A 24,363-nucleotide genomic window follows, 5' to 3' on the forward strand; every position below is an offset into this window, starting at 1 on the left:
GGGTAGAGATTTCCAAAGATTCACAACCCACGGAGAAATTCCTCCTCATCTCAGTCTTAAATGACCGACCCCTTATCCTGAGACTATGCCCCCTAGTTCTCCAGCCATGAGAAACAACCTCACAGCATCAACCATGTCAATCCAGCTCAGAATCGTACATGTTTCAATGCGATCAGCTCTCATTCTTCTAAACTCCAGAGTATCGGCCCAATCTACTCAATCTCTCCTCATAGGACAACCCTCTCATCCTAGGGATCAATCTAATGAACCTTTGTTGCACCACCTCTAAGGCAAGTATATCCTTCCTCAGATAAGGAGACCAAAACTGTGCACAGTGCTCCAGGTGTGGTGTCACTTCAGCTCAAGATCATCATCCCAATTGGAATGCACTACACTTTTTTGTAAATTGAAAGAAATTATGAACGTCCTTTGTGAATTAAGCTTTTGTGTCACATAAGCATGACATCAGGTCAAGGAGTGTTTGACTCTCTTTGACTTGAACAGCAGAATGAAAATCCCAGTTTTAGCTGACAAGTACCTAATGTGCAAATGTGTTCTGTATTCTTTATATTTTTATCTTATTCCCTCAAGATTCAGGCCTAGAAATTCAGTATCGCCACGTTTGGGGCGCTACAGCCGGGCGTTCGCTAAATTTAGCGCCCGGCGCAACTTAGCGCCACCTTCGCTGAAATTGAGTTGCATCGCCCCAAGAGGTTGCTACTGCGCTAAAGCAGGCAGTGCACGACTATCATAAGGTGCTAAGCCGGCGAGCCGAGGCGCTACCACCGAGGGCGGGCGCAGCGCAGGTGCGGCGAGTTATCGATTGCAGGCAGACACACTGGCGCCGGTCAGCTCTTAAAGGGGGAGGGTCGATTTGGTTTGCAGCCACGCCCTGCACACTGGAGCCCTGATTCTAGGCCTGGACAGACCTGCTTCGACAACGCTACGCCCACGACCATGGAGAGGGTGAGGGAGCGAGCGCAGCACTTCAGTGAGGGTGCCCTGAAGGTTCTGGTTGGCGCAGTGGAGCGCAGGCGACCTATCCTCTTTCCTGACAGTAGCAGGAGGCCGCTGCCCAATGAATATAGAAAAGCTTGGAGGGAGGTGGCACACAGAGTGACCTCCAGCAGCATGGTCCCCAGGACACCAACGCAATGCAGAAAGAAGTTCAATGACCTCACTCGGGTTGGCAGGGTGAGTACCCTTTCCAGTATCCTCTTCATCCCTGCATGTGCACCTCACTTTATGGCCAAAGGGTCCTGAAAGCCCCAATGCCCAGCCCTCATCCAACACCTATGGGACTCTCATGAAAATCACATGCACATTCAGCACTTGACACACTGTCAGGGCTATTCGACCATGGGAGGCAGTGCAGGCAAGATGAGGGCTTGACACTGTCAGGGCTATTCGACCATGGGAGGCAGTGCAGGCAAGATCAGGGCTTGACACTGTACTCGGAGCCCGTCCTTTCTCTTGCAGGGCAAGCTGGCCCACAATAGGAGGCAGCAGCAACGGACCGGGGGCGGCCCGCCTGAACTTAAAGACCTCAGCGACCTGGAACAGCGAGTGGAGCGGATTATGGGAGGCCGGCTGATTGGCCCCGTTGCCACTGGAGATGCCGACCCCGTTCTGGACAGCAATGGTAAGGTCATCACCTTTTTGACCTCTCTCTTTCCACTTGTGCCTCACACCAGCATCCTTTGCTACTCTTGAACCAATGCAGTGCATAGCAGCACTCATGCCTCCCTCGCTGCCGCCCTGTCCTCACTCTAAAGCAACTCTTGTGCCTCCCTGCTTTCAGATGCTGATTCGCCAGGTGAGGAGGCGGGCCCTCAAGCTGGCACTGTGAGTGAATCGGAAGGCGAGGAGGAGGAAGAGGAAGCCGGACCATCAGTGCCACCCTCAGCCGAGGCAGCCCATGGCCATGATGGGGACATGTCTTCCCTGGAGGGGAGCAGGGGGGAAGGGTCTGATGAGGGTGAAGCTCCGGGGCCCAGCGGGCTGCAGCAACAGGGGAGGGGTAGGGAAGCTCGGCGGCCTTCTCCCCGGAGGGTGAGTGCGGCCTCCAGTCCTGCTACAGTGAGCGCAGAGGATGTGCGGCTCCTTGGTGAAATGGGCACCCAGGCTGAGCGCAGGCACACTGAGCTCATGGCTGCAGTGGCAAGGATGCCTGACTCCATAGATGTAAGAAGTCACACAACACCAGGTTATAGTCCAACAGCTTTATTTGAAATCACAAGCTTTTGGAGTGCTGCTCCTTCGTCAGGTGAAGTGAAGAAATGCATATAGGCACAGCATATATAGTCAGAGAATACTGCCAGATGATTACAGGTAATCTTTCTAACTGCCCTTTATCACACCTCGGCAGCGAGATAATCACAGCAATCAAAGGTGTGAATGGTGTGCAAACAGGTCAGTCAGGAAAACATTACATCAAAGAACAATGAGGTGGGGTCACGGGGTCAAATGTTGCAGATGCTGGGGTCTGTATGAAAAACAAAAAACTATTTTTTTGCTGGAAATCACAGCAGGTCCGGTCACATCTGTGTAGAGAGAACAAGCCAATGACGACTCGAGTCTGGATGACTCTACGTCAGGTGGGGTTACATGTAGCGTGACATGAACCCAAGATCCCGGTTGAGGCCGTCCTCATGAGTGCGGAACTTGGCTATCAGTTTCTGCTCGACGATTTTGCGTTCTCGTGTGTCTCGAAGGCCGCCTTGGAGAATGCTTACCCGAAGATCGGAGGCTGAATGTCCTTGACTGCTGAAGTGTTCCCCGACTGGGAGGGAACACTCCTGCCTGGCGATTGTTGTACGGTGTCCGTTCATCCGTTGTTGCAGTGTCTGCATGGTTTCGCCGATGTACCATGCTCCGGGGCATCCTTTCCTGCAACGTATGAGGTAGACAACGTTGGCCGAGTCACATGAGTACATACCATGTACCTGGTGGGTGGTGTCCTCACGTGTGATGATGGTATCTGTGTTGATGATCTGGCATGTCTTGCAGAGGTTGCCGTGGCAGGGTTGTGTGGTGTCGTGGTCGTTGTTCTCCTGAAAGCTGGGTAATTTGCTGCGAACGATGGTCTGTTTGAGGTTAGGCGGCTGTTTGAAGGTGAGTAGTGGAGGCGTGGGGATGGCCTTAGTGAGGTGTTCATTGTCATCGATGACATGTTGAAGGCTGCGAAGAACATGGCGTAGTTTCTCCGCTCCTGGGTAGTGCTGGACGACGAAGGCTTGCAGACACAGATCAGGGCCACATGAGCACTAACTGCTGCCACGCTCGCTGGATTGGCCAGGAATCACCGGGGCCTTCACCGCGCCGCAGCAGCCCAGCAGTCTGTGCTTCAGCAGATTGCTGCACATGCTTCAGTGCTGGCCCGTGCGAGTGCCAGTGTCTCGTCCGACCAGGGACTGCCAGTGCTGTCAGGTTGGCAGCATTCCTGCTGCCAACACTGTCACTCCTCCACTGCAGCTGCCACCACCCGTGGGACAGACTGCTGCCGCCCAAGCAGAGTTGGAGCAGTCAGCAGCCAGGCCCTCCAGGCCCAGAGCTGGTCCAGGCTGTCCCCCAAGGGCATCTGCCGACTCACTATCTGACCCTCAGCAGCCTTCCCCCAGCCTTGCTGCAGCTGAGGATATAGAATGCAAAAAAATGGTAACAACTCGCTTCGCATAGCCAAGGACACTGTCAATCTAAAATGGAGGATCCTGTCAGCATAAAATGGTGGTGAAATGTCGACATCGCTGAGTCACTTGCATATTGTAAGAAATGATCATGTTAACTCAAGAAACTGTGAAGGCAGCAGGAAGTAAAATAAAAGAAGCTAAACTGATCTGTGGCTGCTAATATGGCTGGCACCCAAGATGTCACACCTTGCTGGTGGAAACAGTGTAGGGCGGAGTGCAGAGGTTATACAGACAACAGGCGATCAGAAAACACATTACCATGATTGCAAACACATTACCATAATGATTAGGTGATCATGAAACCATTACCAGCATATTTACTTAACTATAAACCATTCAGTGAAATGTGACTTCTTTGTTTCATACTGCCAGGCCAGGAAATCAAATTAAATGTATACGTGTACAGCTCGGGATTGGTGCAGACTGTACGATGTGTTAATGTCTTCTCAAATGCAAGTATAATAATGTGGCACACTGTATGAAAGATTGCTTGCTCTGGTTTAACCTGTTGGGACTCTTCTGGAGTCAGGACTGTGCTGTATCAGAGTAAGTCTCCCGGGATGACGGAATAAAAACTGTTGAACTCAACCAGTATTCGACTCAGTGTTTGTACTGAACCAGATTGAGGACCAAAAGAATACGTTTCAACATTTGGTGTCAGAAGTGGGATCTCAACGGACGATCACCGAGAATTCGCAAAATTAAGAGCCGAACTAGTTTTGGACGTGAGAGGAGGAAATGGGCCCCCGGAGTGAGTATGTTTAAATTTACCACCTCGGTTTTCCTCTGATCCGTAAGTCCGATAAAAGTTTTGCCACTCGCTAATTCTTGCGTGGTGTCCCGACGAGATCTGGGTCAATCTGGCGAATACTGTGTAAACTTAGGAAATAAGTATCCAAGTCGGGTAACGCGCCGGCCTCGTATTTCACTTGGTCCGCTCAGGCTCCGATTGGACTAAAAAGTAGATAAATAGTGATTTTAGAGAAAGAGAAAAAGAATACTTGAAAGAAAGTAAAAAGAGAGAGTCGGGGACTCTAGAGCTCGAGCAACTTGTACTCAGGGAGTGCAAGATAAGGGTCGTATAAGTTGAATAATTAGAGTTTAAGAATACCTGTACCAGGCGGTGACAGAGTCTAAATTTACGATTTGAATAATTAGGCTAAGAATACCTGTACCAGACGGTGACAGAGGCTAAAATTACTATTTGATGAATATAGATGACTCACTGTGTTTTTGTTTGGTCTAAGTATTGTAGTTATTGTATTGTGGTGTTTAGTTTTGTGTGCCGGTATCTGTGAAATGTATGAGACACTTTTAAAAACGTAACTTGAATCCTGAAAGGGAGCCCTTAGTGTAAGAGAACCATGGGTAATTACCTAGACACAACAAGTGACGAGGGCAGTGCCTTACAAACATTATGTGACAAATATCCGGATAAAGCCCAACAATTGAGACTACTCTCAGGGGGTTTAAATAAAAAATTAGGCAGTGAACAATGTGTGATGAAATATATTCCATTCATCACTGCCTGTTTTCTGTGTCTTGTAACTGCCTGCTTCCTGTGTCTTTTCCCTTCCCCCAGTCCTCATGTATTATGTATTGGAATGTGCTGGAACTGGTTGTGTGCAGGGCTCCGCCCATACCTGGCTCCTTTGTAATCTAACTTCAGTCGGGTTCAGCCTCCTGAAGGTAGACATCTCTCTATTTTACGTGTTATGTTCTGAGTTAATAAAAGCCTTACTTTTGTTCTGCTAACTTCGAGTCTCGGAATAATTGAGGCACATCACAATGGCCACTAGGGGGTCCCAAAAGTTTAGAAACGGTTAAACAAGCTCAAGAAATGATTTGGAAAAAGAACATCGGGAAGTACATTTGGACAATAGAAACAGATGGGGTTTGCCATGTTATCACTGGGTACCTTAGATGGTTATCATGGAATGATAAAAGGGGGGAATGAGGATATAGAATGCAAAAAAATGGTAACAACTCGCTTCGCATAGCCAAGGACACTGTCAATCTAAAATGGAGGATCCTGTCAGCATAAAATGGTGGTGAAATGTCGACATTGCTGAGTCACTTGCATATTGTAAGAAATGATCACGTTAACTCAAGAAACTGTGAAGGCAGCAGGAAGTAAAATAAAAGAAGCGAAACTGATCTGTGGCTGCTAATATGGCTGGCACCCACGATGTCACACCTTGCTGGTGGAAACAGTGTAGGGCGGAGTGCAGAGGTTATACAGACAATAGGCGATCAGAAAACACATTACCATGATTGCAAACACATTACCATAATGATTAGGTGATCGTGAAACCATTACCAGCATATTTACTTAACTATAAACCATTCAGTGAAATGTGACTTCTTTGTTTCATACTGCCAGGCCAGGAAATCAAATTAAATGTATACGTGTACAGCTCGGGATTGGTACAGACTGTACAATGTGTTAATGTCTTCTCAAATGCAAGTATAATAATGTGGCACACTGTATGAAAGATTGCTTGCTCTGGTTTAACCTGTCGGGACTCTTCTGGAGTCAGGACTGTGCTGTATCAGAGTAAGTCTCCCGGGATGACGGAATAAAAACTGTTGAACTCAACCAGTATTCGACTCAGTGTTTGTACTGAACCAGATTGAGGACCAAAAGAATCCGTTTCAACACAGCCACTGGGGTCCCATTGCGGAGGAGCTGCAGGGCGGGAAGGGACCAATCTCACAAGCGAGGCAGATCACCCTCGCAGGACAAAAAGTAGGAGGTGTGGCAAAATGTTATGTTTTTTTCTCTGAAGGCCGAGGATGTTGTGTTGGCTTTTTATGAAGGCCGAGGATCATGGTCATTTTATGTTTAACCGTTTTGTTCATTGTCTCCAGGTTGTGAGAGCCAGTTATGTGTCTGACTGTTTTTTGGGGGGTTTCTCTGTATGTCTTTGTCATGCGGGAAGGGCACAGAGTTTGTTAAATAAAAAATTGTCTTTATTCAGATTGTACATGTTTGCACTTTGAACTATTTGTTGCCTTGACCGCCTGAGGGTTTGCGGAGCGGCTCCATTCATGTTCTTTCAATGGCACAAGCCATTCCCTGAGAGGGGGCCTAGAACCGACTTACAATAAGCCGCTGACGGACGGCCCTTGCACTTTGTGCCTCCCTCCCATCTTGGTGCTCCTCCTCCTACTCCTCTGGTGGTCCTCCAATGTCTGCTGGCAGTGGCTGAGTCCTGAGGATAGCCAGGTTGTGCAGCATGCAGCACACTACAACGAAATGGGAGACTCACTCAGGCGAGTACTGTAGGGCTCCCCCGGAATGGTCCAGACAGCAGAACTGTGGCTTCAGCACGCCGATTGTGTGCTCAATTATGTTCCTGGTTGCTTGATGGCTGTCATTGTAGCGTTCTTCAGCAGGGGTGCTGGACGCACGGAGTGGGGTCATCAGCCAGGTGCATAAAGGATAGCCCTTGTCCCCGAGAAGCTAGCCTCCTGGGTGAGCCGGGGCTTCAAAAATGTCTGCCACAGAAGTCTGGCGCAGGATGAAGGCGTCGTGGCTGCTGCCTGGAAAGCGGGCATTGACAGCTAGTATGAGCTGCCTGTGGTCACACACCAACTGCACGTTCAGCGAATGGTACCCCTTCCGGTTGCGGTAATCATCGGCATTCTCTAGAGGTGCCCGCAAAGCCACATGCGTGCAGTCAATGGTGCCCTGGACCATGGGGAAGCCCGCTATTCTCGCAAATCCCATTGTACACTCTTGCTGCTTGACCAGGGTCATGGGGAAGGAAATGTACTGACGTCTCCTTCTGAAGAGGGCATTCGTGACCTGGCGGATGCAGCAATGCACCGCGAACTGGGAGACATTGGCAGTGTCCCCAGTAGCGGATTGGAAGGAGCTGGTGGCATAGAAGTTGAGAGCCACTGTCACCTTCACTGCCATCGACAGAGACGTCCTGCTCCTCAGCTGAGGCTGCAGATCTCTCTGAAGCAGGTGGCAGATCTCAGTGACCACCTCCCTTCTGAATCGAAGCCTCCGAATGCACTGCTCCTCAGACATGTTGAGGTAGGAGAAGTGCTGGCAGTATACCCTGGGAGGGTAAGGCCTCCTGTGCCGACGTCTGTTGGCCCTTCTCCGTCTGGCCATGATTGGCACTCTCTCTCGGCATCTCTGAGCCCTTTCAATGCAATGCAGAAACCCAACGTTCCCACCCATTGCAGCCCCCCATTATATGTGGCCACTCAAGGCTATGGCACTGAAAAATAAATCCAACTGCAAAGCTCTGGCCTGAAGCCAGAAGTACCTGTGCGAGCGCTGAGTCAAAGCAGAAAGCTCTCTCCCTTTGTCTCTCTCTCTCACACAGGAGTGGTCCAAAATGGCTACCACAAAGAATGCAGGAATAGTCCCCTTTAAATAGCGCCCCCCCAGCCCCACAGCGACTGGGAACTGTTCCACTGAACCAGTCGCTGCGAGCGCCAGGTGGAAAAAAGGGGGGCGCCACTGAAGTTCCGGTTCGGGGCGCACCAAGGGTGTTGCACCATGAAATGATGTCAGGATCTGCGCGCGCAGCTGAACGGGCATTGCGGTTTTGCACCGCCGCTAAGTCTTCACTCAAGTTCGCGAGAAGCGCAGATCGCGCCGTGCCCGGGCGCTAGCCGCTTCGCGCCCCACTTCACGCCCTCTTAAGGCGCTAGTGGCTGGCGCTACCAACTGAATTTCTAGGCCTCAATGTCTGGTTCCACAAGTGCCCGTCTTTATGTGTGAGCCTGGATGCTGGGTACCAATGATTTGTTTTGCCCTCTCTGGCACAGTAATTCTGAAGTCAATAGAAGCACACCTATTGCTGCCTTGATTGAGATTTACCAACCCAGCACAGACTGGGGAACAATCCTGGGAAATTCCTCATTTGTATTGCTTACTACTTTTATTGGGCAGTAACTTGCCATCTAGTGAATCCCACCCTTCCCCCAGGTACGCCTTTATTTTGATTTTTAAATCCGTTGCATAGAATGCTGAGCCAGCGATTTGTTTAAGAAAGGAGGGAGACAGAAAACAGGAAACTATAGACCTGTTAGCCTAACATCTGACGTTGGGAAAATGTTGGAGTCCTTCATTAAGGAAGCGGTAGCAGGGCATTTGGAAAATCATAATGCAGTCAAGCAGAGTCAGCATGGTTTTATGAAAGGGAAGTCAGGTTTAACAAATTTGCTGGAGTTCTTTGAGGATGTAACGAGCAGGATAGATAAAGGTGAGTCAGTGGATATGGTGTATTTGGATTTCCAAAAGGCATTCGATAGGGTGCCACATAAAAGGTTACTGCATAAGAGCTCACAGAGTTGGGGGTAATATATTAGCATGGATAGAGAATTGGCTAACTAACAAAGCAGAGAGTTGGGATAAATGGGTCATTTTCCGGTTGGCAAACGGTAACTAGTGGGGTGCCACAGGGATCGGTGCTGGGGCCTCAACTATTTACAATCTACATTAATGACTTGGATGAAGGGACCGAGTGTAATGTAGCCAAGTTTGCAGATGATACAAAGATGGGTGGGAAAGCAAGTTGTGCAGATAGATATAGACAGGCTAAGTGAGTGGGCAAACATTTGGCAGATGGCGTATAATGTGGGAAAGTGCGCGGTTATCCACTTTGACAGGAAAAGTAAGAAAGCAAATTACTATTTAAATGGAGGGAGATTACAAAATGCTACAGTTCAGAGGGACCTGGGGGTCCTTGTGCATGAAACACAAAGGGCTGGATTTTCAGTGGGCCGTGGAGTCGAGATTGGAGATGTGTGGGGGTTTAAAATCCCGACCACATCCCGCCCCCAACCCGCCTCCATGTCAGTTTCAAAGGAGGCGGGTACCCAACCCGCACTGGGACCCGCCTCCCCGAGGCGGGAAGGGGATTAGTGCCAATTAACTGCCTGTTAACAGGTAGTTAACATGCAGTTTTTAGCCTAATCCCTATTTTCATTGTTGAAATGTGGGGTTCCCGACGGCTCCAAACCACGCCAAGTTAGCAAGGCGGGCCATCAGGATGAAGGGCTTGGAGTGGTCGAGATGTCCGGTGTTCAGGTAAGTGATGGGTGCATGAGTGCAGAGGTAAGGGTGTTTCGTCTGTGTAAAGTGTTTAAAGAAGTTCTACTAACCTTTACTTACCTTTACAGCCTTCCTTCCTTCAGGTCTCGGGAGTCCCTCATCTCACCGGCACAGAAAGCAGAATGGCCGCCAGCTGTCAAAATCTGCAGCCTCTGCTTTCTTTTCCGGGGAGATCTCTAAATCATCCTGACAGGAAGGAATACAGATTGTCAGTGTTTGACACCTTCAAACAGCTGTGAAACGCTGATATTTCATCTGTCAAAAGGTCTTGACAGATGAAATTTGAATCTGTGTCGTCACCTGTTGCCGGGTGGCCCTTAATTGGCCTACTGAGCCCACTGGGTGGGCTCAACAAGGTCAATCAAGTCTAAATCACGTGGGTTGTCTAGAACTCTATGGAGGCGGGACTACAACCCCAAAAGTTGTAGTCCCACCTCCTACCCAACTCCTCAATGAAAATCCAGCCCAAAAAGTTAGCATGCAGGTACAGCAAGTAATCAAAAAGGCAAATGGAATGTTGGCCTTTATTGCAAGGGGGTTGGAGTATAAAAGCAGAGAAGTCCTGCTACAACTGTGCAGGGTATTGGTGAGACCACATCTTGAGTACTGCGTACAGTTTTGGTCTCCTTATTTAAGGAAGGATATACTTGCATTGGAGGCAGTTCAGAGACGATTCACTAGGTTAATTCCAGAGATGAGGGGGTTGACTTATGAAGAAAGGTTGAGCAGGTTGGGCCTATACTCATTGGAATTTAGAAGATTGAGAGGTGATCTTATTGAAACATATAAGATACTGAAGGAGCTCGACAAGGTAGATGCAGAGAGGATGTTTCCCCTCGTGGGAAAATCTAGAACTCGGGGGCATAGTTTCAGAATAAAGGGTCGCCCTTTTAGAACTGAGATGAGGAGGAATTTCTTCTCTCAGAAGGTCGTAAATTTGTGGAATTCTCGGCCCCAGAGAGCTGTGGAGGCTGGGTCATTAAATACATTTAAGGTGGAGATAGACAGATTTTTGCAAGATAAGGGAGTGAAGGGTTATGGGGAGCGGGCAGGGAAGTGGCTTTGAGCCCAAGATCAGCCATGATCTTATTGAATGACGGAGCAGGCTCGAGGGGCCAAGTGGCCTATTCCTGCTCCTATTTCTTATGTTCTTATAACAGCCCCTGAGGAGTCCTTCTATATATTTTTTCGTCGCAGGTTCATAAGCAGCTCTGTGGTGTAAGGGGAATGATCCCAAGAAACAAGGGAGGTCAAAAGTGAAACCTATGCTGTGCTTTGTTGCAGTGGGTACCTTAACTCACATATATTCAGCCAGCAGCAGTCCTTCCTGCTATCTGCTGATTTACCCTAACTATTAGTGCAGGGCTAATGTGGGAACATGGCAAAATGATGATGCTTTTCCATGTTGAGGCTGTGTTGCTGTCTGCCTTTTGTTGCTCAATGGTAGCAGGATTGGCGTCACTGTTTGTGTTTGTGGGACAGAGAACCGAGTCTTTGTAGTTTGAATTTACCTTCAACTTCAGCTGTGATCTGAATATACAACGCTAACCAACACAATTCATTGAGTGTTGATTATCTGTTGTGCCCTAAAGGTGGTAAATGAATAACTAATATTTTCTTCTTTGACTAGATGTGGAACTTTATATTACGGCCCTGCTGGACAAGAAAGGACTGCACTATTTTAATATTACCAACTCTCTGATGGAGACAAGCAAGGTAGAGAAAGATTACAAATGTCTTTTGTAAAGCATTTTGATGACAGGCGACCAACAGTGTGACGAAGCTTTCTGCTTTTTTCTCTTTTGCAGGGTTATGTGACTGTTGCGACAGACTTTAGCTTTCCACGTCAGTTACTAGAGAATTTCCTCCAAAACCTCATGCCAATGACAAGCTCTTAAATCCAGAATAAATGGTGAGGATTGGTTGGATGTGGAGCCAATGAAATGAGGGCTCACATTAGCTTGAAATAAAATCTCTCTCTTTATACTGAAGACATGTTTAACTGGGTTTCCCAAATTGATGATTTACTGCCATTACTATGGCATATTATGTTGACCTGTATATGTGAATGGAATTTAATCAAATATAATATAGAAGGCACTGAATTGCTCCATATCAAATTGTAAAGTACAGTGTGATTACTCTTGCATGTTGCCTTTATCCCTTCAGTTGTAATCCATGGTATCTTGTCAATCCTATCCTATGCTGCTACACTCAAGCTCCTGCTGACACTTGCTCTCTTGTGTTCCTTCCTTACCACTAATGAGATTACCCATTTTCAACCTTTTAAGTTTTCTTTTATATCTGAAGAATATTTTAGGTTTTATTCAGGGGAAACGGTGGGGTGGGGAATGGATGGAAAATTTTCTGGGCAAAATATGGAAGGGGGAAATTCAGTGTTAAAAAACCTCAGCAAATTATTTTTGAATGGGGACTCATCTAGAATACCTACCTAGATACTTTTTGGTCAATCCCCCTGCCTCCCCACAACAATTTTTTCTTCCACCTTCTGAAGGCAGTGATGACTTCTGCTGCCAGTAGCTCCGTCCAAGTAGCCATTTTAATATGTTGCCTGAACAGTGAGTTTCAGCAGGTCCTTTAGGCATAGGGATTTGTCCCAGTCAAACATGCACTTTCCAGCAGAAACCACAGCACAGCACTCGGGAAAGGAAAGCTCTGGATGATTTCCTGCTCTTTTCTCCCTCCCCCCCTCTCGCTCTCTCTCTCTCTCTCTTCCCAGCCTATGTACATGGTCTAATTATATTGCCCCACCCACCTACTGTTGCGGTTGAGGTTATATAACTGGGTATTCTGCGGTGAGTGTCTCACCTCCTGACTCCCCAAAGCCTTTCCACCATCTACAAGGCACAAGTAAGGAGTGTGATCGAATACTCCCCACTTGCCTGGATGAGTGCAGCTCCAACAACACTCAAGAAGCTCAACACTATCCAGGACAAAGCAGCCCGCTTGATTGGCACCCCATCCACCACCTTAAACATTCACTCCCTCCACCACTGGCGTACAGTGGCTGCAGTGTGTACCATCTACAAGATGCACTGCAGCAACTCGCCAAGGCTTCTTCGGCAGCACCTCCCAAACCTGCGACTTCTACCACCTAGATGGACAAGGGCAGCAGGCGCATAGGAACACCACCACCTCCAAGTTCCCCTCCAAGTCACACACCATCCTGACTTGGAAGTATATCGCCAATCCTTCATTGTTGCTGGGTCAAAATCCTGGAAGTCCCTCCCTAACAGCACTGTGGGGGTACCTTCCACCACATGGCCCGCTGCAGTTCAAGAAGGCAACGCACCAGCACCTTCTCAAGGGCAACTGGGGATGGGCAATAAATGCTGGACTTGCCAGCGACGTTCACATCCCATGAACAAATTTTTAAAAATCTCCGCACAGGTCGGGGATGGAGGCCAACACATTCCTTAGGCAGAGTAATGACAGATGAAATTTAATACAGACAAATGTAAAGTGCTATACATGGGAAGAAGGAAATGGGCAACACGTACTCCATGAATGGTGTTGGAATGGTTAAGGATGAAGCTGAAAAAGACTGAAGGAAGCTTGGTATGACTCAACACTCAACTTGTCCAAGCAATGCAAAACAGTAAACAACAAGGCAATAGAATGTTAAACTTATAACGAAAGCAGTAGAATACAAGTCAGAGGATGTTGTGACCAAACTGTACAGCGCTGTGGTCAGGTCATGCCTTGAGTACTGTGTCTATTTCTGGTCAGTGAGACACAAGAGAGACATTCAAGACATTCAAGCGCTGCAAAGAGTCACAATGATGATCCCCAGTCTTAAGAGGCCTGAGTTATGAGATAAGACTGGAGGAACTTGGGTTCGTCACCACTGACGAGAAACATCTGAGAGGTGATCTTACAGAAATATGCACAATTGTGATAGATAAAATTGGAAAATTACTTTAAATTAAACCACAAGAGTAGGACAGGGGGTCATGGGTTTAAACTAGTAGAAAGCAAATTTTGGACTGATAGCAGGAAGTTTTTCTTTACACACACAGTGACTAATACATGGAATGGACTTCCAGATAGAATAGTGGAGGTGAAATCCCCAGAATCCCTCCCGGAACCACAATAGGGTTCCCCTTGTCCTCACCTTTCACCCCACCAGCCTCCACATTCAACGATCATCCTCCGGCATTTCCGCTACCTCCAAAGTGACCCCACCACCAAACGTATCTTCCCCTCCCCTCCCCTTTCAGCATTCCGCAGGGACTGCTCCCTCCGAGACACCCTAGTCCACTCCTCTATCACCCCAAACAGCCCTTCCCCTTCGCCTGGCACCTTCCCGTGCAAGCGGAGGAGATGTAACACCTGCCCCTATACCTCCCCCCTTCCCACTGTCCAGGGCCCCAAACACCCCTTCCAGGTGAAACAGCGATTTACTTGTACTTCTCGCAATCTAGTATACTGTATTCGCTGCTCACGATGCGGGCTCCTCTACATTGGGGAGACCAAACGCAGATTGGGTGACCGCTTTGCGGAACACCTCCATTCAGTCCGTAAGGGTGACCCCGAGCTTCCAGTCGCCTGTCATTTTAATTCACCGCTCCATTCCCACTTGGACCTCACCGTCCTTGGCCTCTTGTATTGTTCCACGGAAGCTCAACGTAAACTCGAGGAACAGCACCTCATCTTCCGATTAGGCACTCTGCAGCCTTCCGGACTCAATATCGAGTTCAACAATTTCAGATCATAACCTCGGCCCCTATTTCATTTTTTCTTGTAATTTTTCCACTCCTTTCCCCCCCCCCCCCCGTTCCTTTTGTTTCCCTCTCACACCTGGCAGCTATCTCTTGCCCTGCCAGTACACTTTACATCTAATCTCAGCCTATTACCATCTCTTCTAGCTTCTAATACCTTTTATTGTCTCTTTTTTTACTTCTTTTGTTTCTTTTATTCTTTTGCCCGATCGCAGCCCTGCCTCCGGTCTATCTTTTCTTTCCAGTTTTGAAGAAGGGTTCGACCCGAAACGTCAACTCAAATTTCTGTCCACGGATGTTGCCTGACCTGCTGAGTTTTTCCAGCATTTTCTGTTGTTATTTCCTTTGAAGACTAATTGGCTGCTGACGAAGGGAGCTCAGGACCAATCTGGTTGAATGGACTTTATGGCCCTGCCTCCCCATCTCTGTAACTTCCTCCAGCCCTACAATCCCCCCCAAGAACCCTCCGTTCCCCTGACATGAACCTCCTGTACCCCGCTCCCTTCGTCCCACTACCGTGCCTTCATCTGTCTAGGCCCCATGGTCTGGAATGCCCTCCCTAAACCCCTCCGCATTTCCAAATCCCTCTCCTCCTTTATGAGCCTCCTTATAATCTACCTATTTGTGCACGTTTTTGGTCACCCCTCCTAATATCTCCTGCTTTGGCTTGGTGTACATTTTTATCTAATAATGGCTCTGTGATGCCCTTGGGATGTTTTTCTATGTTAAAAGGCGCTATATAAATGCAATTTGTTGTTGGACCAGCTAAGATGAACAGATGACCTACCTCATCTGGTATTATCTTGTTATCTTGCCTGGATGTCGCAGTACCATGAGTGATCACGTGGTTTTCTAAATATATTGTATTTGATGTTGATCTAAAGGGACCAGAGAAAACACCACAGACCACCAGATGCTGCCACCACATGTAGGTGTCGGAGCTGTATCTCCCACAACATTTGGGGAAATTCCATGGGTTGGCAAAGCTCTCAATTATAATGTGAGAATTATGTTTCTAGAGGATTTTCTACGGGAGGCGGGGGAAGAAAGATTTAAAAAGTGTTACTCAACATAAATAAAGAAATTGCGTTTATAGAACGCCTTGCATGACCTCAGGCCGCCTTTACAGACAACTAAGTGCTTTTGGTAGTATGGGTGGAATTTTAACATGGGTGAGCAGGTGGAAGTGGGTGCAGATGGGAGGTTAAATGGGCAAAAATTCCAAGCATATCGGGAAGCTGGCTCCAATACGCCGACTTCCGGGTTTTACTGAAGCGGGATAAGGGGCGGCAGCCAACCCACTCCCAGGAGGCGGGTAGGCATTTTAAATATGTTAATGAAGCTGGAAACCTTGGATTTAACCTGGTTTGCAAGTTTTACTGTGGCTGGCCGGCCGGTAGCTGAAGCGAGGTGAGGCTAGCCTCAGGGAGCACTCCTTGTGGGCCAGGAGGAGCAGGAGATCTTCCTCCCGGTCCCACAAGCTCCCCCACCATCAGACCTCCCCCACCACCTGCCCTGGGATCAGACTTCACCGGGGTCAGGGATCGGACCCCTCCACCTCCAGGGTCAGTGAACGGACTTGCCTGCCCCTGTGGCCTCCTCCAGAGTGCTCCCCGCCCGACTGAAAGCCAAGCCTGTCAATCAGGCTGACTTCCAGGTGGACTACCTGTCGCGGCCAAGAGTCGCACGCTGTGTAGTTAAATCTCCACAGCGTGCGGGGAATTCCGGGTTTCCCCGGCGCTACCGGACCCCGCCCCGCACCACCCGCTCCCAGAGCGTCGGCAAGTAAAAAATGCCCCATAATCACTGTTATAATGCAGGAAACGTGGCAGCCGATTTGCACATAGCAAGATCCCACAAACAGCAATGACCAGATAATCTGTTTTAGTGACTTTGGTTGAGCGATAAATATTGGCCAGGACCAACGGCCGTGCATCCATCAGGAGGTCCTGTGCAGGACACAAATCAGCTCACTAGCTGGAAGAGATACTGCACATATGTGGCTGCTGCAGAAAATTTAAAGGGACCGCGCAAAAAAAAAAATTAGAGGGAACTTTGGCCAGAACACCAGGAGAACTCCCCTGCTCTTCTTCAAGTAGTTTCATGGGATCTTTTACATCCACCTGAGAGGGCAGATGGGGCCTTGTTTTATCACCTCACCTGAAAGACGGCACCTTCGACAGAGCAGCACACCCTCCTGCACTGAAGTGTCAGCCTGGATTATGTGCTCAAGTCTCTGGAGTGGGGCTTGAACCCATGACCTTCTGACTCAGAAGCGAGAGTGTATCACTGAGCTAAGGCTTAAGCTTCTCTGCCCTCATCCGTGGCAGTGACCTTAACAATGATTTGATATGCAAATACAAATGCATGTAGGAAATATGATGCTGTAACCTCTGGAAGTCTTTAGATGACAATTATCAAATGTCTTGCAGTTCGTAGAATCATCTGAACTGCTTCTGAACTGCCTTGTCTCGTTTTAACTCCTGTTGCAATTGTGATGGATAGAAAGTTCTGTCGTATTTCAAATCAAGAGAAAGACTCTATACTTTAATATGCATATCATATTCTAGTAGTCACTTTTAATTTTACTTATTGTGAACTGGGATTCTCTGGGTTGGGAGAGAAATCACATCATTTTGTGCAGCCAGTTCTGGATGAGCAGAAATTTTCTCCAATTAAATATTGGGAAGACCAAAGCCATTGTTTTCGGTCCGCGCCACAAACTCCATTCCTTAGCCACTGACTCCATCCCTCTCCCTAACATCTGTCTGAGACTGAACCACACTGTTCGCAACCTTGGTGTCATATTTGACCCCGAAATGAGCTTCTGACCACATATCTGCAGCATAAATAAGACCGCCTACTTCCACCTCCGTAACATTGCCCGACTCCACATCTGCCTCAGCTCATCTGCTGCTGAAACCCTCATCCATGCCTTTGTTACCTCTAGACTTGACTATTCCAGTGCACTCCTGGCTGGCCTCCCACATTCTATCCTATGTAAACTTGAGGTCATCCAAAACTTGGCTGCCCGTGTCCTAACTCGCACCAAGTCCCATTCACCCTTCACCCCTGTGCTCGCTGACCTACATTGGCTCCTGGTTAAGCAATGCATTGATTTCAGTATTCTCATCCTTGTTTTCAAATCCCTCCATGGCCTCGCCCCTCCCTATCTCTGTAATCTCCTCCAGCCCCACAACCCCCCTGAGATATCTGCGCTCCTCTAATTCTGCCCTCTTGAGCATCCCTGATTTAATCACTCAAGCATTGGTGGCCGTGCCTTCTGTTGCCTAGGCCCTAAGCTATGGAATTCTCTGCCTAAACCTGCCCTCCTTTTCCTCCTTTAAGATGCTCCTTAAAACCTACCTCTTTGACCAAGCTTTTGGTCACCTGCCCTAATTTCTCCTTATGTGGCTCGGTGTCAAATTTTTTGTCTTATAATACTTCTGTGAAGCACCTTGGGATGTTTTGCTATGTTAAAGGCATTATATAAATATAAGTTGTTGTTGTTGTTGCAGTTGGATGTCCCAAAGGAAGTGAGTCTGCCTTTTGTTAGGTGGGTGATCACAAGCAACCATTTCATCAGGCAAGGTGTTTGTTTATTCATTCAATCACTTCTGTCCTGTGGTAGCATGTATTGGCCTGTCGGCTATAGTGCTGCATTGTCAGAGTGCATTTCCTTCAGATGAGATGTTGAGCCAAGGCCCTGTCTGACTGTTCAGATGAACATTCAAAATCCTGTGGCATTAAGAGCAGGGAGTTATCCTGGTGTCCTGTCTAATATTCCTCCTTCAGCCAATACCACCAAAACCAAAGTCCCTCCAGAATGATGTGCTGATAGGGTGAGATGAAGTAGGGTGGGAAGAGCCTCGTGTGGAGCATAAACACTGACACGGACCAGTTGGGCCGAATGGCCTGTTTCTGTAAATTCTATGTCATTCTTTGGCTTGGTGTCAATTTTTGTCTGATTACAGACTTGTGAGAAAGGCAATTTCTCTACCAATTCATTGGCCGCTTTATTTGATCATCAGTTCTGGGTTTGAATCCAAAGGACCTGAGTTTTGGATTTTCTAAAGGTGCTTTTACTTTCTTGTTTCTTTCCCCATTCCTGTCTCAGGAGAGTGATCTTTGTGCACTGCTTTCATCATTTTACATTTGTCATTGGCTTTTGGTTTCTATGGGATAGATTTTCGCCGTCACCACCTGGGCAGTAATCTGGTGGAGTGGGTCGCCCGCTCTTTATAGAATTCGCCCGATTTTCATTCTGTTGATTTCAAAATAATGAGGATCGGGCAGGTTCTATAAAGGGCAGGCGATCCACTTTGGCAGAGCGATGAAGACGAAAATCTACTTCTGTAGACCTACTGGACTTGAACATGAATCAGAGACCTGATCGCTACAGGGTGCAAATGCGCAGCTGTGAAGCACTTCAGGATGTCCTGAGGTTGTGAAAGGCCCTGTATAAGTGCCTTTTTTTCTTGCATTGCAGGATGTACATCCTAATCTTTGCCATGCTTATACAGCCTGAGTTTCCCTGTGTCCATTCACGTGCACATTTTGGCTGCCAGTTTGGACCTGAGCCTATTGCTTCTACCTCCCTTTTTTCCTTCTCTTTAACTCTCTTGGGCTCCTCACCTTCCTGTTACCCAGTCATGCCGATGGTCCTCCAAACCTACCTCTTTGACTAAGTTTTTAGTCACCTGTCCTAATATTTCCTTCTTTGGTGCAGTGCCAATTTTTGTCTGATTACACTCCTGTGAGGTGCCTTGGGATGTTTTACTACGTTAAAGGCTCCTTATAAATATAAATTGTTGTTGTATATTACTAAAAAAAAAGCTTGCAGAGCACAATATGGAGCTTGTCCATTATGTTTTTCTCAAAATATTGCCTACCTGCTCATTTCACTTTGTCTGATTTAAAGGGGAATCAACTTCACTAAAAGCAAGGTGCTCGGTAAATACAGTGTGCAATGATGTGACTTGAATGTAAAGTCATCACATGATGCCATTGTCGCAGAAATGTTCTTCTGGACCTTCTTGCCCAAATAAAAGCTTGCCAAATACTCTTTTCATGAAATAAAAGCAGAAAATGCTCAGCAGGTCAGGCAGCATCGGTGGAGAGAGAAACAGAGTTAACGTTTCAGGTCGCTGACCTTTCGTCAGAACTCTTTTCATGAAGACAGCAAGGGGGAAAAATTCAGTATCGCCCTGTTTGGGGCGCGATTATCGGCCGTGCGCAAAGTTTAGCGCCTGCCGCTAATTATCGCCTCCAACTGCAGACTTGGCTTTTATCACCTCCAGAGTTGATTGGAGCGCTAAATCAGGCGCTTTACACCTGTATTAAGGCGCAAAGGCCGAAGAGCGAGGTGCTACCTCAGCGCGCTGGCGAAGCTCATGTGATGTCAGTCAGCAATGGAACACAGACACAATGGCGCCAGCCAGTTCTTAAAGGGGAGGGGTCGATCTTGCTCTCCATCCACATCCTGCTCATTGCAGCCTTGAATCTCGGCCTGGAGAGACCTGTACATCAAATCTGCTGGAAAGAACAATGGAGAGGCCCAGGGAAATATGTCAGAGTGCAGCCCCCACAGTCTCTTCTAAATCAATACAAGGAAGGGCAAATCAAAATGAACCTGCAAAGTGCTGCTCAGTACACAAAACTCCTTTACACAGCGTTGAATCTCTCCAGAAGTCTCTCTCTCTCTCTCTCTCTCTCTCTCTCTCTCTCAGAATGTGTGGTGCAGAAATGTCACCAACAAAAAAAGGCAGGAAGCGGTCGCCTTTAAATAGCGCTCCCCCAGTCCCTTCCTGACTGCAAAGCGCTCCCCTCAACCTGTCATTGCTAGCGGCAGGCGGTAATGCAGGGGGCGCCACTCAATATCCGGTCCGGGGTGCTACCAGGACATTGCACACTCGACTGACGTCACGATCTGCCGGCACAGGAGATCGTGGCGGTAGTGTTTAGCGCCGCCGCAAAATGTCTAGTCAATTTCGTGAGCGACACAAACATCGATGCGCACGAGCGCTAGTTGCTTTGCGCCCCATTAGCGCCCTCTTAAGACGCTAACGGGAGGCGCAAACCAACTGAATTTTTTCCCCCCCAAGCCTTTAATCAGTTGACAAGCTGTTAGGGGTCAATTTTCTGGCAGCCGTCAGGCGGCTTTTCATGCGGCATGGGGCCAAAAAAGCGGATCGGGACCCCCCCCCACTGCCTGATTCCCTGCCCCGTCCGACTTTCGGACCGCCGTTTCTCCGCGACCCGCTTCAGTCCCGGCCGCTGCTGGCGGGACTGGTCGTCGGCACACTAATGACCAATAATTACCTTGTTGAAGTAGATTTTCCGGGCCATTGCGACTTTGGGGCTTTCCCCACATCAAACACGCCTGCGGGAAACCCCGCTGATGAAACCTGGCGTGAAGCTTGCCAGCTTGCTTGCTGTCAGCTGCAGGTCATTCGGAGAAGCTGCGATTTAAAGGGACAGCACTTGTATGTTGAAGGACCTTGTTGTTGCAGGTTTGGGGCTACTTCTTCAATGCTTAGGCACAGCTGTGGAAGGTTGGAGCCTCACACACTTCTCCAATGCGATCTCCTGGGAAGCCCCTCTCGCCACCCTCACTCAGCGCTTCCTCAGCGGAGGCATCTACGAGAAGCATGGGACGCCTTTTTTTCCTTCCCTTCTTGCCATTAGAGGATCTCCAGCAGCAGAGGCGGCAGCAGCAGAACCAGGAACAGCAGGATCAGCACCAGGGGCACCAGGCTGCTGCTCACTCACCTGAAGCTGCACAGGCCAAAAGGGGCCAGCGCTTGGAAGTGGCTTGAGAGCACCTTGCTGCACTTTAGGGGGCCATGGGGACATGTTTCTGCACTGGCAGTCCTACTCAGAAGGACTTCCATGAAGATCTGGTTTCTCTGTTCAACAGATGGCCAACGCTGCTCAAGAGATATCATTCTCTTATGAGCACTCACCATGTTTTCCGTACCCTGGCGAGTTATCTCCTCCATGGAGGTTGCCAACCTTTCCATGGTGATGCGTTCATGCGCCAATGACTCCACAAAGGCTCTGCTCATGGTCGCTATGGACTCCTCCATTCGCTGCACATTCACAGCGAACCTGGAGACAAAACCTGCCAGAGACTCCTGCATCTGTGCATGGAGATCCATCACCTCTTCTCTTGCGGATGGACCCAGAGTCAGAGGGTCGACATGCAGCGCTGCTGAGCTGAGCTGGCAGAGTCCTGCGCCCTCCGACGAGGACTCTCCACTGCTGTCCCTGTCTCCAGAATCTGCTAAGGCTCACTTGTGAGTTGTGAAACACCAGGTGACAACACTACTCTATGTCCCGAAGGTCCCCCCGAGCTGTGAGTGTCTGCGCTGGTGCTGGGTGCGGTTACTTCTGCTGACGCTGTGCCCTCAGAGGCTGTAGCTTCCTCTGAGGAGTCTGGCTGCACAGCCTCTTCCTCCTCCACAGTGAGGACGGGGGCTCTGGATGGTACTGTGGGTGAGTAAAGGAAGGAGTTAGAGATGTAATGCCAAGGTTCTTCTGGTGACTCCCAGCGAGTTGGCATCTGCTGACACTTGCATCCATGCAGCATTGGTCACAGTGGGAGGCCTCTTCCTCCCTGACCTAGGGAAGAGGACCTCCCTGTGGGCCCTAACCCCATCCAATAATGCCTGCAGTGAAGCCTCGTCGAATTTGAAGGCAGCTCAGGGTCTGGCACTGGCCACAGCGGCTGCAGGCTCCTCTGCCATCCTGTATGGTTCGTTTGGAAGCCTTCAGAGGATGCAGTGCTTGCTATGGACCTTGAAAGCACCATGAATGATGACATCATACTGTGGGGATTTCTGACTCAAATTGGACAATTAGCAAGGCTTCCCACATGCTGGGAATTAATTGGCCACTTGAGGGAAAATTGCGTGGAGCTGGCTGACACTTTTTTATGTGTGTCAGAAACCCCACATTCGGGGAAACCCGACCATTTCCCACACAAGCCGAAAATCTACCCCTCAGAGTGAAACCTGTGGGTGTGGTTGTGACACTCACCCAAAAGTCTCCACTGCAGATAATACTGGGAGTGATTGTGATATTGTTGATTGAAAGCAAGACTGAGTCAATTTGAGAACAGAGTGACGTTTATTTTATGTAAGATCAGTTTCTGCCTGATACACCCACAATGATTTGGAAACTGCAAAAATATGTGGCTGGACTGACTGTAGACACTGCCTTCAGGTGAGTCACAAGGTTAAGAAGTCTTATGTGTGCCTTTGCCTATCCTACTGATGTCACGCAGTGCTACCCCAGTGGCTGCAGCATGGCTGGTGGGAGGCTGCTGACTTTCAGTGGGGGACACTGCAAATGGCCTAAAATAAAAACAGAAAATGCTGGAAATATTCAGCAGGTCAGGCAACATCTGTGGAGAGAGAAACCGAGTTAATGTTTCAGGTTGATGACCCTTAGTCAGAACTGGGGGAACCACTAGTCTGACCACTAGTCTGAGGTCATGAAGCTTCTTTGGACACTGGTGCCAGGTCATGGGGGCGACACTGCTAGCAGTGACAGCCTCGGTGATGTGGTTCCACATCGTTCTTTCTGGAGGTCCTCCTGGCCCCTGTGGGTAGAGCACCTCTCTTGCAGTGTTGACCCCCTGCAGAAAACTGGAGTGCAATCCTGGATGCCCCTTCCCTGGCCTGCTGAGCCATTTGTGTTGGTGCTGAAGCACTTTTCCCATCTTTTTAGGCATGGAAGGGAATTCAGCTTTAAGAGCTGAAGACTCCCATTTGGGAATTCTTTTTCATGTTAATTTTTTTTCAGAAGACAGTTGAGCTGTAATGGCTAAAAACTGCCTATTTTTACATCATTTTTATTTCTCTCATTTCAGAAGGCATTGCCCCTTCAAGAGACCGACAATGCTTTCTGAAATCACTGCCCTGCTTTCAGAGCAGACTGTTCTAGCTGAATGATGCTTTGGTCACACTACATTGGAGCCTCCTGCCGGGACCAACGCCACCAGGATGGTGTTGCGCAATGAGTTAAGTGCTGGGCTAATGTTAATGAGTCCCCAGCACCAATTTTTCAGTCCTGCCAACGCCAACAATTTTGGTGGCCGTTAACACCTGGCAGCTTTTGCGCCAGTCACAAATTTCTAGGCCTAAGATTCTAACTCTGAATCTAAACTGGGACAAAATTAAGAGAATTTGATGTGTTGGAAGAGAACAAACTATGCATGTCTTCTTGTGCATGGATAATGCCATTTCTTTCTAACAGACGTTTTTCCCCTTTGTAGGAGTGATGGTGGGTGACTGTGACCCTGCTGTTTTTCATATTTTATCATTAAAAAAAATATTGGTTGTTAGTTTACCTTCATTCATTGTGCTGGTTTATTTACTTGTGCGAGATAATGGGAGCTACATATTAGCCTGGAATTTGCAATCAATGGCAAAGTGATGGCGATTGTCTCTTACCTTGAAGAAAGCTGCCGACAAATATCTTGCAATCTCTGTGTCGAATACTTTAGCTTTCTCAACCTTAATTTGATTGTAGTGCTGTCAAAAGGGGATCCCCAGTGTAAAGCAGCAGTGATGTCATCAAGCTGTCACATTGAAGAATTCTCACAGACAGCAAACCAGGAAATAGAAAGAAGCTTTTATCAATTCACTTTTTAAAAATTTTACAGAGAAAAATAAAGATTGGGACATACACATGGGGTTAAGGTAGAAGCTGAAATATATATAAACTTTTTTAAAATGTTAAAATATTTTTTATTTTAAAAATCTAGGAATTTTTATCATAATGGAGAAATTTTACATTCCACAAATATAAAATTCGTTCTTCAGAGCCAGAACAGTTGTTCAGC

The 24,363-nt window shown here is 48.1% G+C and overlaps 1 protein-coding gene across 1 annotated transcript in view; it reads left to right on the forward strand.

Annotated features, from left to right (window-relative positions):
* Nucleotides 1–23,873, forward strand: part of cetp (cholesteryl ester transfer protein, plasma) — an 82,731-nt gene extending 58,858 nt beyond the window's left edge. The window contains exons 15-16 of the mRNA XM_085991230.1: nt 11,402–11,487; nt 11,580–23,873. Coding sequence (XP_085847356.1) covers nt 11,402–11,487; nt 11,580–11,669 — 176 coding nt within the window. The 3' untranslated portion in view covers nt 11,670–23,873. The remainder of the gene's footprint in view (nt 1–11,401; nt 11,488–11,579) is intronic.
* The last annotated feature ends 490 nt before the right edge of the window (nt 23,874–24,363 follow it).

The sequence above is a fragment of the Somniosus microcephalus genome, chromosome 6 (genome assembly GCF_052327205.1).
Source record: "Somniosus microcephalus isolate GS21.2 chromosome 6, FLI_Smic_1.0, whole genome shotgun sequence".
Lineage (NCBI taxonomy): Eukaryota > Metazoa > Chordata > Chondrichthyes > Squaliformes > Somniosidae > Somniosus > Somniosus microcephalus.